This window comes from Anopheles ziemanni, chromosome 3, assembly GCF_943734765.1.
Source record: "Anopheles ziemanni chromosome 3, idAnoZiCoDA_A2_x.2, whole genome shotgun sequence".
NCBI classification, from domain to species: Eukaryota; Metazoa; Arthropoda; class Insecta; order Diptera; family Culicidae; genus Anopheles; species Anopheles ziemanni.
The window spans coordinates 48761700-48780804 of NC_080706.1; the positions used below are offsets into that span (position 1 = coordinate 48761700).

Genomic DNA, 19105 nt, shown 5'->3' on the forward strand with positions numbered 1-19105 from the left:
AACGTGTGTACGTTTTTTCTTCGAAAAAATTACATGTCCTAGCGGTGTCACGTTTTTCCCAATATTTCTTTTTGAAAAACTACTTTTTTAAAGTTCACAATTAATACACTTTGCGATCAAAACACATCAAAATGCCAAGTATAAACATGTTTCAAAAGATTATTGTAGTACGTCTTGTGCAGAAATAATTTTAAAATCTGTCCTTTAAAATTCACAACAGCTTTTAAAACATTTTCAAACCAAATTTTGCATTCATCCAACCCGAGAGGAAACACTATTACATTTCTGGTTTGTTTCGTGATAAAATTACGACTCTCCTTACTTACAAGATCACTACCAAACCCTTAAAGCTCAAGAATTACCATAGCCTGAGAAGGAAAATTTCCCATTCAGAATAAAATACATGTTATTGTACCTTGGCCAAACCCGTAACGAGCTTTACACTTCCGAGGACCACTTACTTACAATCCGCCTTACAACATGCGGCATTCGGTCGAGAGTCCGCATGCGCCACGAGGACGACGACGATGACTGTAACAGATTCTGTCGACCGACGCTCGCCGATACTACTGCATCGTATTAGATTTTTTTTAGAATAACATTTACACACTCCGCTCATTTCTCTTTGCTTAGCTTGAGGTTGCTTTCACCTTTTCTCAGAGTGTATACACCGACGTTCCAATAATCCCGCGTGCGTTGAGAAAACAGCAACCGCGTGTCATTGAGCAAGGCCATTTGTACTACGGACATAATCCGAACTCACACGCACCCACACACACTCGCCGTGTTCTGCAACAGATCTTACCTCGAAACATCCCTCTGATTCCGGTCAGAACCTCCCATCGTTTCCTTGGTGCTCCCCCCTTTTACTTCAAGAAAAACCGATAATCGGTTAGTCAAACAAACGCCACCGGTTCGAACATACGATTTTAACCGTTTGTTTACAATAAAGGCAGTCTCTTTATTTCGTTAAATTCTACACGGCATTTACATTGGCGGATTTGCTGGATACTGGTGCGACTGGAAAAAGGCGACCCGGAACCTTCGAACCGTGGAGAGTGCACTTGCGGTTCCGCAAAATCATGTAACAGTGATCCCCGATGTGTTCGAGAGTGATCTCACTTAAGAAGACTAGTTCACTAGAGGAGAAAGATCGTGCACTACATTTGCTTTCCTTATTGGTATGCGACGCCGGAATGGTGGGAATGATCGATGCATCCACAACGCGCAGTCCGCGAATGCCGTACACTTGCAGTTGCGGATTGACCACCGCTTCCGGGTCGGTTGTGGGGCCCATCTTGCAGGTACCACACTGGAAATGGAAAGAACGTTGAACGTCAGTGAACTCAAACCACACAAAGGTGTGCGACCCTAACCTGATTCTGCAACGAGCAACGGAATGGGTTGGCGCTCGTTCAACCGGCCTACCTGGGTGGTCCATACATTTTGTATAGGAGATTCCATTTTCCTGAACTTCAGACCAAATACCTTTTTATTGAGATGCCAGATCGATTTGAAATTTTCAGTAAAGAGACTTAAGTGTGTTTTCCAAAATATTGTATATTAGTCCTAATTTCAAAAATTCATTTTCTATATTTATTCGTGATTCAAAAAACTTTTACCCATCTAAACGCTTCTAACCTCTACAACCACCTACCAATTTGGACTAATCTTCATAAATGATGGTTAGGTGTTTTGTATTTTAATTAGTTTGTTTTTGGCCCTATTTACATAATTATTTAAAATTTTCGGGAAAGTTACATAAAATATTGTGGTCAGGTAGAGTGTTGGTTGGTTGTTCATTATATCCAATATTTTCAAATAATGCTACTATACCTAGGAATTTTGCATCCAGGACCAAAAATGATCTAACCAAAATGCAAAAAAACCAAACCTACATTGAAAAATTATGATTTTATTTGGTAGGTTGTTGTAGATGTGAAGAGTGAAATTTTTTGGAACAACAAATAAATATACGTAATGAATTTAGAACTCAAGTACCTTCCTTCAAAATTTCAAATCAATCCAACATCTCATTAAAAATATATTTGATCTGGTATTCAGGAAAACGGAATCTCTTTTACAATATGTATGAGCTACCCGGATAGTCCGGTTGAACGTTTACTTAGGTAAGTTTGGTTGAACAGGCCAGGTTAACCGTCACTCAACGGTTCAAATTATTTGAATTTTCTTTTGCAGAGCTTTGCAGAACTCTACAAATGTCGGAGCAGCACAGATGAGCGAGCTGAGCGTGACATATGCTATTTTTAGAAATTTCAATTGAAGTTTAACCATCGCTAAAACTAAAATGGCTTGCACGAACTATATATCCGCCTATTGTTAGCTCTATTCTCGGGTAGTCTGCTATTTCCCATGGTTGAATGGGGGGAGTTACCATTAACAACTCAAAGGATATCGAGTTCGGGAACCTCCAACCTTGGTTCGTAAAAAACCGTTCTACGATTCCTCTCCTCCCTCGGGATGGGCCCTCGGATTAACCTCCACAACAACTCGGATTAACCTCCACAAACTAGGATTAACCTCCTAAAATCACTTCTGCAGCAATTAGAAGCGAAATCGCTGCAGAATGAATGAATCGCGAAGAACTTCGCCAAACCACATGACCAGGGAATAGATTCGACTACTTTTTACAAAATTTAAAATTCACAACCTTTTTGTAAATAGTTCTTTTTTTTCAACTACTTTTTGCACAGTTTTTATTGAATATATTTACCTACATTTTATATACAGTTCTTTTGTTTTTTATTCAACTACTTTTGCACAGTTTGTATAACCTACTTTATGTGAACAGTTCGTTTCATTTATACGACTACTTTTTGCATAATTTTTATTGAATAGATTCACCTACTTTTTCACAGTTTTTTTTTCTTTTGTTATATAAATAAAACCATCACTGCAACGCGTTCTACTTTACAATTGTGATGGTTGTTATCACACTTTTCAATTAATTCTTTTCACTCAAAGCATAAAGTTAACGCACTGCTGCGGGTGTTTGAGTTTTAAATAAACTTAAACTTTATTTCCTACAACATATGTGCGGGTTAATACCCAACTATCGTGTTCGGATGCTGGATACCAACTGATGATCGGTTCGCGATCTGGATCGTTGGTTCACGGTCTTCTGATTCTAGGTGGTCCGCGTCGCTGCGGGAATCTGCAACTCAGCATAATGCGGGCGGTCCGCGTTGCTATGGGAAGCTGCAACTCAGCATAATGTTGTGGTCCGGGGGCCGCGTCTCGATGATCGAATGTTGACTCACAATGTATGCTCTGGCGATGTCCACAATGTATGCGATGGCGTTGTCCACAATGTATACGCTGGCGTTGTCTTGACTCCTCCCTTCTTAAATGACTTTGTCCTCAAAGTCTTGTTGCTGCGTGGAATGATGTTGGTCTGCTTACGAATGTTTCTCCGCGTTGCGGTTCTTGGTTTATGTTTACTTTTACCATTCTCCTTCTATTGAAAAATAAGCAGATTACGGTTGCGCATATGAATAGTAACATGAAAGTTCCTCCGAATGCATGAATTTTCCATTTGATGGAGTTGTTTTGTAGATTTATACTTTGTAGCGTTTCTCGATGTTGCAACGTAAGATTGTTTAGATATTCTATCGGTGGTCTGTCTTCAATTTCGCTTATGTTGACTTTTATTCCCGCTGTCGAGTAGTATGGTTTACCGGGAATGATGGCTTCGTTGTTTGAATAAATTTCTCCGTTGATGATTATGTTGCAATTTTCAAATTGTATCAAGTATGACCCGTTCAATACTTGGTTTGCATTACTGCAATTTGACGATATTTCTGCGATTGCATCATTAATGAGAATATTGGCGTCATTAATGCGTTTCACCAATCCTTTCGAGTAAATTTTTTCGTATTGACATTCAGCGTCTTCTCGTTTCACGAGTTTTTCTATGCATTTGGTGGGTTGTTGCAGATTTACTTGTTGGCATATGTAGAAATCTTCCTGCTCTTGGCATCTTTCCGTAATTTCGAATACATGCGTTCGATTTCGTATTATGAAATTTTGTTTTACGATAATCCGTCTCTCGTGCTGGATTATGGAGTCAATGTATTCGTATTCGTACATTTGTGTGGTTACTTTGGGGAACTTTAGTATGTAGATAATATGCGTTTGGTTTACAGCAACATGCGCAGTTGATTGCCCTAGCAATTCCTCTGGAGTACGGTAAGTAATGTTGTTACTCTCTAGGAATTGGGCTATGGAGTTTAGATCATCTAGGGATAGTAGCTTGCTGCTTGGAATCCCGTGTTTCGCGAGTATGATGGCATCTTCAATTACTTCTAATTTTTCTTGTAGCATGTTCATGTTTGATAACAGGATCAGTTGACGAATCTCTGTCTGGTGCGTTTCGTATCGTTGATTTTCAATGTTGATAACCGTGTTGGCGACTTCTGTTATTTGTTGGAGTCGTTCATTTAAACCTTGGTTGATAACTACTTGTTTGTTGTTTTCAGCAATTAGGGAGTTTATCGTTGAGTTAATAATATGTAGGTCGTCGGCGTCTGGATTTCCTGCGATCCATTTCCAAACCTTTCCGATCGTGTCCCATCGTTTTTCTCTGTTTGTAAACGGTCTAATCTTTCTAAAGGTTTCCTGTAGCGTTCTAGCTTTTATATTAATCAAACTTTCAATTGATGCCGTATAGATTCCATTTGGAATTTCTTCTAACGTTTTTTCTACTGCTTCTTCTATGTTTGATAAATCGATTGGATGTATCGTCCTTACATATCCGATTTGAATTTTAGCTTTACTTATTGGTATTATAGCTAAGGGATTATTACTTAGATCATATATGCTTATATCTGCTACAATAAGCTTGATCAACAGGGTTGTAATCACTCTGTAACGATAGTTAAAAGAATTTCAAAGAGTGTATTAATATTTCTTCCTTATTTCCTTAGATTCATTTTATGAATTTTTCGATTATTTGAATCGATTATATAAGTTGGATAATTCTCCTTTACTTTTATTATGTTGAAACGACTTTCGCGTTTATTATTTGTTTTCTTCCTTTCATATACATATTCGCTTTCTTCATAGTCTTTATATTTTTCATCTTTGATTTTTTCATCATTCTTTTTGAATATTTCGAGTATTCTTTCATTTGTAGCTTCTCTTATTCTTGCTCTTTCTTGTGGATCATCTGATCGTTCTCCTACGTACACATTTCTTGGTGTATCCTTTATAAATGAGTGAATAGTATGATTATATTTATAAACGGCTTGTTGCACTAATGTTATGATACTCATTTCTGGATTGAGTTTTTTCGTACATCTTGCTATTTCTCTGATAGTCGAATGGCATCTCTCTACTTGACCATTCGTTTCTGAACGATTAACTGGAGTTTTGAAGATTTTGACTCCTAGATTTAGTATTGATTGTTCGATTACATTCGATACAAAAGTACATTCGTTGTCTATAACAATTTGGGCTGGCAAGTCCCAGTCATATAAAAGTTGTAGTAATACTTCCTTTATGTCAGCGATTGATTTCGATTTTATCGGTCGAATTTTAACGTACTTTGAAAATTTATCGATTGACGTGATAAATAAAAAGTTTGCGTTGTATGCAAATATATCAATATGAATTAACTCTCCTGGATATGTCGGTATTGGTGTTTTTACTGGTATAAATACTTGTGGTTTTCTATCGTATTTTTCGGTTTTGCATATCTCACAATTTTTAACAATATTTTGAATACTTTTTCTCATTCCGGGGAAGTAGAATTTTTTTATGAATTGCAATGAATTTTCCTTAGCGTTTCTGTGTGCAAAATTATGGATATTTTTAATCTCTTCGATTTGTTTTTCTACGTCGCAAAGATCTTCAACTTGTATTTGAGAAAATCTAGCTTTAACTGTTTTTGGATTGTAAAGGTTTTTATAAACTTCTTGGATAATTCCCATTGTTTGTTCATCTGTATGAATTCCATTAATTACGTTTGGATTAATAACTTTTTTGAATTTATCTTTGATAAAATCAGTAGTAAAATTTGGTTCGATGAAAATATGCCTTTTAAATTTCGGGAAAGGGCTTATTAGTTCGGAAGAGGAATTAGTTCCGATTTTAAATATTAGTTGGTTGCGGAAAACATTAATAGGTGCTTCTGTTGAAGGGATATATGAATTATCGTCTTCATCAGCTGAGTGCTGGGTTGGTGTTAGTGAGTTAATTTGTATTCTGGAAAGGGCGTCGGCTACGACGTTCGATCTTCCTGGTTTGTAGCATAACTGGTAATCATGTTCCTCTATGAATGATTTCCATCTTTTCAGCTTTGCGTTGTTGTTCTGCGGTGATAAAGCAAATGTTAGTGGTTGATGATCAGTATGGATATTAATTTTTGCTCCGTATATGAAATTTCTCAGTGTATGTAGTGCCCACACGATGGCAAGCATCTCCTTTTCGTTTGTTGCATAATTTTCCTCAGTTTGGGAAAGAGTTCGGGAAATGAAGGTTATTGGTCTATCTCCGTCGTGGCATTTTTGTGAAAGCACAGCTCCTAGTGCTTTATCTGATGCATCTGTTGTCAGTTCAAATGGCTTCTGGAAATCTGGAAAAACTAAAACATCATTAGAAGATATTATGTCTTTCAAGGTTTGGAATGCGTTCTTTGCATTTTGATCAAATTTAATTGGAACATTTTTTGATTCGTTTTTTGAAATTTGGCGATGGCCATCCTCCCCTCTTAGGAGTTTTGTGATGGGTTTTGCTAAGTGTGCATAGTTTTTAATAAACCTGCGGTAATAACCTGACAGTCCTAAAAATCTTCTCAGTTCTTTAAGGTTCTGTGGTTCTGGGAATTTTTTTATGGCTTCAACTTTTTTTATGTTTGGCTTAAGTCCTTCACTTGAGACAATGAATCCGAGGAATTCTACTTCTGTTTTTAAGAATTCGGATTTGTCTGGCTGTATTTTGAAATTTGCGGCTCGCAATGTGTCTAAGACAATTTTCAAGTTTTGCAGATGTTCTTCAACTGTTTCACTAAATATGATAATGTCATCGATGTAAACGTGACATATTTTTCCTATATGTTCTCTCAAAGTGTCGTCCATGACGCGTTGGAATATGGAAGGTGCATTTTTTAATCCAAAGGGCATGCGTACGAATTCATATTTTCCATTGTTTATCGAAAATGCAGTTTTCTCGATGTCGTTCTCCGACATGGGTACTTGATGAAATCCTGATGCTAAATCAAGGGTAGTGAAAAATTTATTTGAGCCTAAATTGGCTAGAACAGTAGATGGATCCGGAATAGGATATTTATCACTTATTGTTTGAGTATTTAATTTTCTGTAGTCTATGACAAGTCTATATTTTTTTTCATTGGCAGCGTCCAGTTTTTTTGGAACAATCCACACTGGTGCATTGTATGGGGATTTTGAAGGTCTAATAATTCCATCATTTAGTAGTTTTTCAATTTGCCTGTTAACTTCACCTTTAAGTGCTTGGGGATAAGGATAAGTTTTACTGTAGATTGGCGATTCATTTTTTGTCCTTATGGTAGCTTTTACTTGTGAGGTAAAAGGTAATTTAGAATCAGGTGGTTGGAAAAGATCCTGATATTCCTGTAATAGGTTATGTAGCTGTATTTTTTCGTTTTGGTTGAGATGACTATCGCGGATGTTTATTTTATTTACTTCCTGTAGTTCATATTGTTGTAGGGGTATTACATTTGTACCGTCAATGATTAATTCATCATTGGCTGTGTCAATAACTGCTTTGATTTCTTTCAGTGAATCGTGCCCTATTATGGCATCGAATGATTTCAAGTTTTCAAGATGATAAAATTTTAACATTTTATCTGAAAATGGTTGGAATAAACGGGCTTGTGAATAAGCTTCGATTTTTATGTCTCCTGCTACAGAAGATACATAAAATGGTTTATCAATTTTATGGGAAATTTTAGCATGTTTCGGGTGGATATAGTTCTTATTAGAACCGGTATCAATGAGCATTTTTAATGGCTCCGAGGCGTTACCATAAAAAAGAAAGTAAGGCAACGCCGAGTTTAGTCTAAAAAATTAAGTTCTGCGACTTCGACAGTGTCACTGAAGTTGCATCCTTCTTGTTTTTCAATGGTTCGGAGGTATCTCTCGAACGATTGTAATGTGTTGTTATCTATTGTGTTGTTCGCGGGGTTACCGTTTTCGAATTGTTGTGGCGGATTGGCATCCGTTATGTGGTTCACCGTATTTGAGTGTCCTGGCTGTGTTTGGATATTATTGACCCTGGGACGTTTTGGGGGTCGAACATTGTTTGAGGTAGGGCGGTTTCTATAGTTCACTTGTTGTGTTCTGATGGAATGGTCAACTTCCATAGGCTCTGGTGGCGGTTGACGTTGAAAATTGTTAAATGGTTTTTGTTGGTAGTGTTGGTTGTTCTTTTGGGCGAAATTATTAAAATTTCTGTTTCGCGTGAACGGTTTGGGATGGTAAGGCCTTGGTGGCGGAGGTGGATTTGTATATCTTATGGGCGTTGGTGGCGGTAAGGGAATCATATTCCTTGGTGCCGTTGGTGGGATATATGGCCTTGGTTTGGTTAGCATTTTTCTACACTCAATATTTTGAAATGAAATGCAGTAGCTGTACGCTCCTGCAAGGGATGTCGGTTCATAATTTCTAATGAATTTATAAACGTCTCCATCTAGTCCTCTCATGAAAGCATCGATTGCTTTTTTGTTGTACATTTCGATTAAAGCTCTTGAGGCTTCGGGGTGTGTGAATCTTTCGTCAGTGTTTATTTGATTTGCTATAAGCGAGAGCAATCTATTTACTTCGTCGTAGTATACTTCCAATGAGCGGTTCTTCTGCTGCACGCTCATAAGTTGGAAGTCTAATGTTTCCAAATCTCTCTTTTCACCGTAATACGTGACCAATGTTTTTTTGATCAGGTTCCAATTTATGCCTACGTTTGAAGCAACGAGTGAATCGTTCGCTTCACCGCGGATTTTTCTGCGAATGAATTTGCAGATCATGTGGTATTTGTTTTGGCGTTCAAGTGTGTCTGTACTTTTAGTTTGGTACAGTTTTACCAAGCTGTCTACGTCACTCAACCAGCTATTCAGTTCGCTGGGATCCCCAGTGAAATTTGGTAGATCCTTTACCAAATCAGGGATTTTTTCAAAACTTTCGGGATTTACACTTGTTCCATCTGGCTTTGTAAAGTAAAGCGGTGGATCGGAATAATCGATCTGAGCGGGGGCGACATTGCACGCTTCGAGTGCGGCAATGCGGTTAATAATTTGGTCAAGGTCTGGTCTCGACATTTTGAAGGAAAAAGATTGTAATGAATTTATAAGATCCTCCAGGATTTTTTGTTTGTTTTAACACGTTTTTCACTTCACTAGGTAATTTTACTTAATATTTGTTAATCGCGTTTTTGTAATCACTTGATTTTTGTTTCACAATTTTGTGTTTGTTTCACAATTTTTACTTACTGTTTTTTTTTGTTACTTACAGTACCATACGCATCCTGTATCGGGCGATGGTTTTATAATTTATGATGCTCCTCTGACGGGCGTTGTGTTTTACTGCTCCTCTAGCGGGCGTAGTTTAGTTTCTGGAAAACCGGCTGTGAATGACTTCCTTCTCGGTGTAATGGATGGCTCCTTTTTGTCCTGTGTGAGCTGCTAACTGCACAGGTGACTCGGGATCCTTTTTACACGGCTGCACTCGGCGATCAGGAAAGTCTTTTTAAGTTTGGGATTCGGTGGTAACTATCACTCTAGCGTGGTTACTTTCACTTTCACTTGTACTTAATTTCACATAGCGCGGTCCCTATTCGGGCGCCAGTTAACGCACTGCTGCGGGTGTTTGAGTTTTAAAAAAACTTAAACTTTATTTCCTACAACATATGTGCGGGTTAATACCCAACTATCGTGTTCGGATGCTGGATACCAACTGATGATCGGTTCGCGATCTGGATCGTTGGTTCACGGTCTTCTGATTCTAGGTGGTCCGCGTCGCTGCGGGAATCTGCAACTCAGCATAATGCGGGCGGTCCGCGTTGCTATGGGAAGCTGCAACTCAGCATAATGTTGTGGTCCGGGGGCCGCGTCTCGATGATCGAATGTTGACTCACAATGTATGCTCTGGCGATGTCCACAATGTATGCGATGGCGTTGTCCACAATGTATACGCTGGCGTTGTCTTGACTATAATTCAACATTTTTAGCTGGGGTGGTGTACAATATACCAGTCGCTGCGTCTGGTGACACCGTAGTCGGCCTCGGTCCAGGGAAGCCCTCCACCGGTGTCCGCTTCCAGCCCACCACGCCACTTTAGATTGGAGTGTCTGTTGTTTTCTGAACAGACCCGTATGATGGAGATGACTCGACGGCCGCCAGCATGAACCGTTCGTCATTCCATTCCAGCTGCAGGATCTTTGTCGCCCGCATGGCGGCCTCGACTATCGTGCTCCACTTCTCTTGGCGCACTCCTCTTCCGCGTAAGAAGTGCGTAAGTGGTTGTCCTGTGTTACTGCATCATTTTGGCCTTCCCCGAGCAGCCGACGACGGATGTCCGAGAACCTGGCGCAAATGAACACAGCATGTTCTACTATTTCCGGGACTTCTGGGCACCGCGAGCAGTGCGAAGATGATGTAAACTGTATGCGATACAGGTAGTCTCTGAAGAAACCGACATTTTGTATAGGAGATTTAATTTTTCTGAACTTCAGACTAAATACCTTTTTCAAATATACTCTAGCTAGGAATTTAGTATCCTGGACCAAAAATGATCTAACTGAAATGCATAAAAAAAACAAATGTTCATTTAATTTTTTTTTAAACTGGTAGGTTGTTTTAGCTGTGAAGAGTGATATTTTTTGGAACAACAAATAAACATACAATATGAATTTAGAACTCAAGTACCTTCCTTCAAAATTTCAAACCGATCCAACATCTCAATAAAAATATATTTGGTCTGAAAATCAGAAAAACAGAATCTCTTATACAACATGTATGAGCTATGAGCACGGGTAGTCCGATTGAACGTTTACTTAGGTAAGTTTGGTTGAACAGCTCAGATTAACTCTCAGATCTACAACCGGACCGGAAAAGGGTAAGTTTTTCCCTTTTGTTTTGCAATAACTTCCCTGGTGGCAAAATCATCACGCTCTCTCGTTCTGTCCAATTGACAATTGACAATTGATACAGAACGAGAAAGCATGATGTTTTTGCCACCGGGGCTCTAATTGAACTGTTGTATCGAATCGAAATTCCTGAAATGCATCAAGCAACATGTTTCTGCCTAAAACCGAATTTTTATTTTTATTCTAAGTACTTTTTTACACCATTTTTCGATTTATACCCCTTAAATCATCAACCGCCTACTCGGGTAAGTTATACGTTTTGTACGCGAGTTTACATTTTGCTGTACCAAGACAAACCTCCAGTAAGTGAAAAGAGGTGTCCCTCGGTTTTTTCATCTAAGCGGCGTTCAAAATGTATATTGAAAACAATCCTCATTTTTCTAAGACATATTATAAAAGACTATAAAACAAAGCGAAAGTATTTATGTATATGAGCTAAGCTTTAAAATGGTAATACTTAAATATAGTATGTAACTATGTATTATGAAGGATTTCCTCCAGACATGCCACTGAATTTACTGAAGAACCTGAATATTTACAAAACGTAAAATTTGATAGAAAAATATTTCAAAATTTTTGACATTTCAATTTATTAGCAACAATGTTGAAAAACACCAAGAAGTCATTTTACCGTAAGTTAAGAAGTAGAAAAAAAATCAATTACTTTTTGAAAATGTATGTCATACAGAATGGGCGGTTGCAGATGTAAACGATAAAATATATTTGAATGAAAAATAAACTTACTTATAGAATTTTTAACATTATTATTTAAATGGGATGTGTTAGAAAACATTCTTAAGTATCATCACAGAAAATTTCAACTTACTACGGCATCTAGAACAAGAGATATAAGCTTTGAAGCACAACAAAATGCAAACTCCCATACAAAACGTATGGCTTACCCGGGTAAGCGGGCGTATGTTAACGTAGGTATTTTTGGTCGTAGACCTGAAGGTTAAACAGCCACCCAACGATTCCAATTATTTGAATTAGCTTTTACAGAGCTTTGCAGAACTCTGCAAATGTCGGAGCAGTACAAGTGAGTGAACTGAACATCCGTACCGCAGAAAAGAAAGAAAGGGTCGTGCAAAGCGTTCCAGGAAATAGGGATGCTATTTTTAGAAGTTTCAATGGAAGCTTAACCATCGCTAAAACTAAAATGGCTTGCACGAACTATATATATGACTACCGTTAGCGCTTTCCTCGGGTAGTCTGCTATTTCCCATGGTTGAATGGGGGGAGTTACCATTAACAACTCACTTAGGATTCACTCCTACCACAACTGAGATCGAGAATTCGAAATCGAGAGAACTGCGTAATGCAAGTAAACGAGAATGAACCGTTCTTCGAACGTTAATCCAAACCTCTGCAAGCAATTGCAAAAACAAAGTCGTGTGTAAACTAAACAACCTCTGCGCAAGTGGGGGAAGTTAGGCCATTCACCAATCGCTATTCGCAAATCGCCAATCGCAAAAATTTCAAGTAATATGAATATTACGAGAAAAACTACATGACCAGGGAATAGATTCGACTACTTTTTGCTAATTTTTGTTAACAGTTTTCATTGAATAAATTTACAGTTGATTGAAACGACTCGAAATTCCTGGAATGTCTCAAGCAACATGTTTGCTATCTTTTTGCCGAAAACTGAATTTTTATTTTTTTACAACCGCCTGCCCGGTTAAGTCATATGTTTTGTGCGAGAGTTTAAATTTTTCTGTACCAAGACAAACCACCAGTAGGTGAAAGGAGGTGCCCCTCAGTTTTTTCTTCAATGCGGCGTTCAAAATGTATAATTAAAACAATCCTAAATCGAAAGCATATTAGGTGAACTTTCATCGTTTGCTACACAAAATAATAGTTTATCAATTGCAGAAAATCGTGATGCAACGGGTTGAATTAAACACAAAGGAAACTGTTCTTTGTGAAACAAAACGATCGAATTTATGTATATGAGCTAAGCTTTAACATGTTAAGGTTTAAGTATAAGATGTAACAATGTATGATGAAGGATTTCCATGAATTTACTGAGGAACATGAACATTTCCAAAACGTAAAAAATTTATAGAAAAATGTTTCTAAATCTTAGAAATTTCAATTTATAAGCAAAAATGTTCTGCCTGTTTTTAGGTCTGCCCTAAACCATTGCGCGTTCTACTGTGCAACTGCCAAATGCAAAACTGCACCAAGAAGTCACTTAACCAGAAACTTAACAAGTATAACAAACACAATTACTTATTGAAAATGTAAGGCTTACAGAGTTTGCCATTGCAGATCTAAGGGATAAAATAAATTTGAATGACATAAATGCTTACTTATGGATTTTTATTTAGATGTCGGATCGATGTGATATTTTCAGTGAAGATACTTGAGATTGTTTTCCAAAATATTGTATAGTTTTAGAAATTCATTAAGTATGTTAATTGGAGTTTAAAAAAATTTCACCCTTTACATCTACAACCATTTATCTATGTAGTACATACAATTTACATAGAAGTTTGCATTTCCTATTTTTTAGTACTAATTTCTTTTCTCTTAGATACTCAACTACTTGAATTTTTTTGGAAAGTTACATAAAATATTGTAAAAATGAATAAATATTCACTCGCATCATGCTATCTTCATGCTTTTTGTCTTTTATTTTATTTGTTTTTCTTCGGAAATGCTGTTCCTAGTTATTCTTCTATGGCTGTTCGGTTATATCTATTCTTAGGATTGATTTTTTCCATAACTCTCACTTTTACTTAGCTTTTGTTGTACCTCGAATCACATACATAGTCGAATAGAAGCGGATTAATAAACGTGTTTGTGGCGCACATTTTTTGATCAAAATTATGTGTAGTCTACTTATATTTAGTATAAGATTAAGATTTTAAGACCTAAGGCATATTTGCTTAAAGTAAAGGATTTGTGTTTCCGAATGAAACATTCCTATTTGAACATTTAACATTTCTACAACATTTTTGAAAAACAATTTGAATAAATTTCTGAAAATTTCAAGTAATTCAGTTTTAATGATCAAAGATGTGCATACTGAAAAACAGAAACTGTAAACTCCTGTTTAAACTGTTGAAGCTACACAGGTTTGGGTTGTCTACTCGGGTAGTCCGGTTGATCGTTAACTTTGGTTGAACGGGTGACGGTTAAACAGCCACTCAACGGTTCCAAGTATTTGAATTCGCTTTTGGAGAGCTTTGCAAAACTCTACAAATGTCGAAGCAGTACAAGTGAGCGTTCAGCGAACGTCAGTCAGACGCACACTGAATAGAATATGAGAACAAGCGAGAGCGCGTATCGCAGAAAAGAAAGAAAGGGTCGTGCCAAGCGTTCCAGGAAATAGGGATGCTATTTTTAGAAGTTTCAAAGGATGCTTATCCATCGCTAAAACTAAAATGGCATGCACGAACTATATATATTACTATCGTTAGCGCTTTCCTCGGGTAGTCTGCTATTTCCCATGGTTGAATGGGGGGAGTTACCATTAACAACTCACTTAGGATTCATTCCTATACAGAGGAGATCGAGCAATCGATATCGAGAGAAATCTGCGTAATGCAAGTAAACGAGTATGATCAAACCGTTCTTCGAACGTGTTAATCCAAACCTGCAAGCAATTGCAAAAACAAAGTCGTGTGTAAGCTAGACATCCTCTGCGCAAGTGGGGGAAGTTAGGCCATTCACCAATCGCTATTCGCAAATCGCCAATCGCAAAAACTTCAAGTACATGTTACGAGAAAAACTACATGACCAGGGAATAGATTCGACTACTTTTTGCTAATTTTTGTTAACAGTGTTTATTGAATAAATTCACCTACTTCTTTTCTTTTATTAATATAATCATTAAATGTTTTCTTCAGGTCGATTTAAAATTTTTTAGGTCTACCCTAAACCCATGCGCGTTCTACTGTGCAACTGCCAAATGCGATAGTTGATATCACTCTTTTCAATTAAATCTTTTCAATCAAAGCATAATTCAAGATTTTTAGTTGGGGTGGTGTACAATATACTATTATGCGGACTTGTTGCTTGTTCGAATGCTGATCAACGACTGACCTTTTATTATAATCCTTACACATATACTTATGTCTAACTTACATCGATCACTTATACTACGCTTACATATTACTTACATTTCTAAGACACTACATTCTCCCCCTTAAACGGAGTTTACTTCCTATCTTGGATACTTAAATCGTGGTTGTCCTTCTAACCTTTTCGATCGTCTTAACGGTGGAGGACTTGATTCACTCCTTTTCCTTTTGTACGAAATATTTACCTCTGATGGTATTATGACATCCTTTGAACTCATCTGGTTTTTGTTTTTCCTCAATTGGTTTTTATGTACCATCCGTATTATTCCATTCAGACTGATTAAATATCTTAACCCGCTTATTTTCTTTTTTACTATTGCCGGGATCCATCTCATGTGCTCTTTAAAGTGATTTCTGTAAAATACAGATTCTTCTTCTTCATATTCGACTTGATTTCCTACGATTTTAGACTGACTTCTTGACTCTTCCATAGTTGACATTTGTCTCTCATTTCCTTTTATAGGATTGACTTTTGCTGTTACTGTATGTGGTACGTAACAAAACACTCTTTCTGAAGGTGTGACTTTAGTTACCGTACATGGACTATTCCTATACTTGAACAATATTTGATTCAGTTTCCTCTGAAGACTTAGTGGTTTGTACCTTGTATCCAATAGATACTTCTTCAGGCTATCCTTTATTGTTCTAACCGCCCTCTCGGCCAACCCGTTCGACTGTGGGTGGTACGGTGGGGACTTACTGACTTTTATACCTTTTTCTCTTAAAAAATTCGTAAATTGATCTGAACTAAATGGAGGACCATTATCTGATACAATTTCTTCTGGTAATCCGAAACATGCAAAAAATATTTCTAACACTTCTATGACATTTTCTGCTTTAGTACTTTTCATAATTTTTACCTCAATATACTTTGAAAAACTGTCGACTATAATTAACAATGTACTATTTTCAAAGTAAAACAAATCTATGTGTATTCTTTGGAATGGTCTTGAGCATTGTACCCATTTTGTTGTGACTATTTCTTTAGGTACGATTTGTCTCGACTGACAGACTTGACATGCCTTTATGCATTGCTCGAAACTTTTATCCATACTTTTCCACCATACTAATTTCCTTGCTGACATTTTCATTCTTACTAACCCATCATGGTTGTCATGAAAAAGACTGACTATTTTATCTTTCAGCTTATCTGGAATTACTACTCGATCATTGAAAAACAACACACCATCTTCTATTGCTAAGCTATTACTAACTTTAGCATAATCTTTCAATTCCGCTTTGACATTTTTCGCCCAACCATGTTTAACTTGTTGGTATACTTGTTTCAATATTGCATCTGACTTTTGGAATTGACTAATCATCTCAATGTCAATGATTGAGGACGACGAAATCGCATGTACTTGTGCGCAATCTTCTTCTATTTCTAAACCTTCCTCTAATGGCAGTCTACTTAATGCATCTACATGACTCATGCTTTTGCCTGGTTTATGCTCTATTGTGTATTCATATTCGGCTAATATCATTGCCCATCGACTCAATCTAGCTACTGCAATCGACGACGTTGTTCTTGACGGATTGAATATTTCTTTTACTCCCGAATTATCGGTCACTAGTTTAAACTTGATTCCGTAGATGTACTTATGAAATTTTTTTACACCAAAAACGACCGCTAACGCTTCTTTGTGAACCTGCGCATAGTTTTTCTGCGCTTGTGAGAGAGTTGCTGAGGCAAAATATATTGGTTTCTCTACTCCATCAATTTCATGCGACAATATTGCTCCTAATCCGTAAGGACTAGCATCAACTGCTAATATAACAGGCTTTTTAGGATCAAATGGTACTAAAATGTTGTTATCTACCAACATTGATTTCGTTTTTTCGAATGACGCCTGACATTCATTTGACCATACATATTTTTTGTCTTTGCGTAGCAATTCATACATTGGACTTAATATTGTTGCTAAATTTGGCAAAAACCTGCTATAATAATTTATCATTCCTAAGAACGCTTGCAATTGCATCACATCTGATGGTACTGGAGCTTTAATTATTGCTTTAACTTTCGACTCATTTGTTGTTATTCCGTTCCTCGATATTTTATACCCTAGGTACTCAATCTCCGGTTTGAAAAATTCCGACTTTTTCTCGTTTATCTTCACATTGTGCTTTTCTAGGCTTTTCAACACTTCGCATAATTTTTCTTTACATTGTTTTTCGTTTTCACCGCCAACCAATATGTCATCCATATACGCAATACCTTGAGTGTTTAATAATATTTGATCGATAATCGTTTGAAATATCGCAGGCGCTGATTGTACTCCAAAAGGCATTCTAGTATACTTGTATAACCCCTTATGGGTATTTATGGTACAAATATTTTGCGATTGTTCTGATAGCTTCACTTGCAGATATGCTCCTGTTAAATCTATTTTGCAAAACACTGTCCAATTTGCAATTTTCGCTAAAATATCGTCAATTTTCGGTAAAGGATAATGTTCTACCGTCAGATATTTATTTATAGTTGCCTTTCCATCTAAACAAATCCGTACCGAACCATCACTTTTTCCTCTTACTACTATAGGACTCGCCCACGCTGATGTACGTGTTGGAACAAGTATACCGTCTTGTACTAACTTCTCTAGGTTGTTTTCTACTTTTTGTACTAGAGCAAACGGCACTGAGTAAGCTTTGTGAAATATTGGAGTACAATTTGGTTTTAATACTAAACTAGCTTCAAATCCTTCTATCATTTGTTTATGATTCCCATCTGTTAGATTTGGGAACATTTCTTTCATTTCTACTAGCCATTTATCCGCATCAATTTGGTTTAAATTAAAACTTTTTCTCCAATCAGGGAATAATATGTCTAACGCATCACGGCCTAGTAGAGGGTTCCCTCTGTTTTCTGTCGGGATTATTGTTATTTCTAACTTGACCGTTCTATTACTCGCGATAACATTAACAGTTATTTTTCCTAACGGTGTTAATCTTTGTCCAGATGCCGTAATCAATCTTAAATCTGTTTTTTCTAATTGTAGATTTGAAAATTTTTCTCGATATAAATTCTCCGGCATCACTGTATTACACGCGCCGCAATCAATTTCAAACGCAATGTCCGTGTCATTAACTTTTAACACGCGCACTTCTGGACTACTTATTACATTGATCCGCGCTATGTGTGTTAGTGATCTATCCTGCCCATGTACATTTTTGCTCCTGCAACACGACGACACATGTCCGTACTTTTTGCAGGTAAAACACTGCCACGTACGCGCAGGACATGTCTGTGGGTTGTGCGATCTTCCGCATCTGTGACAATTATTATCATTACTTGGTTTTACAGGTGCACCACTTCCACGGTAGTAGTGAAATTTTGAAACGACGCTTCTTTTTGGCGCACTCCTAATCGCCGCCATTTCTCCTCCTTTCTCCTTCCTCGTAAACGCTTCGTTCTGCTCGTCCGCAGCTTCCCACGTTCTGGCGATGCTTTCTGCTCCTTCGAACGTGAGACCAGTCTCACGCAGAAGCCGCTTTCTTAGGCCATCATCTCGAACACCCGCAACCAGCTGATCACGCAACGCTTCCACCAGACAGCACTTGAATTCACATGTTTGTGCGAGCGCTTTTAATTCAACTATATATTCCGCCACTGATTGATTCTTTTGAATACAGTTCCTAAAGTTGAACCGCTCCGCTACCACGTTCACTTTCTGCTCCAACTGTTCTTTAAGTTTGATCACTAATTTTTCGTACGGCACTGAACTTGGTTTCTCCGGTAGCACCATTTTTGAGATCAAACTGTACAGTGATGCTCCTCCCAGCGTTAACAGCATCACTGTTTTCTTCCCGGACTCAACTTCATTTACATCGAAGAAGATATCCATCCTCTCCAAATACTCCTTAATACTTTCTCCCAT

General features: G+C 37.5%; 1 protein-coding gene across 1 annotated transcript; it reads right to left on the reverse strand.

Moving 5' to 3' along the window:
* Positions 1–976: 976 nt before the first annotated feature.
* Positions 977–19105, reverse strand: LOC131284908 (uncharacterized). The gene is made up of 3 exons (XM_058313766.1): positions 18432–19105; positions 15413–15857; positions 977–1312 (listed from the first exon to the last, which is right to left on the reverse strand). The coding sequence occupies exons 1-3, from the start codon at positions 19103–19105 to the stop codon at positions 977–979; spliced, it is 1455 nt and encodes a 484-aa protein (XP_058169749.1).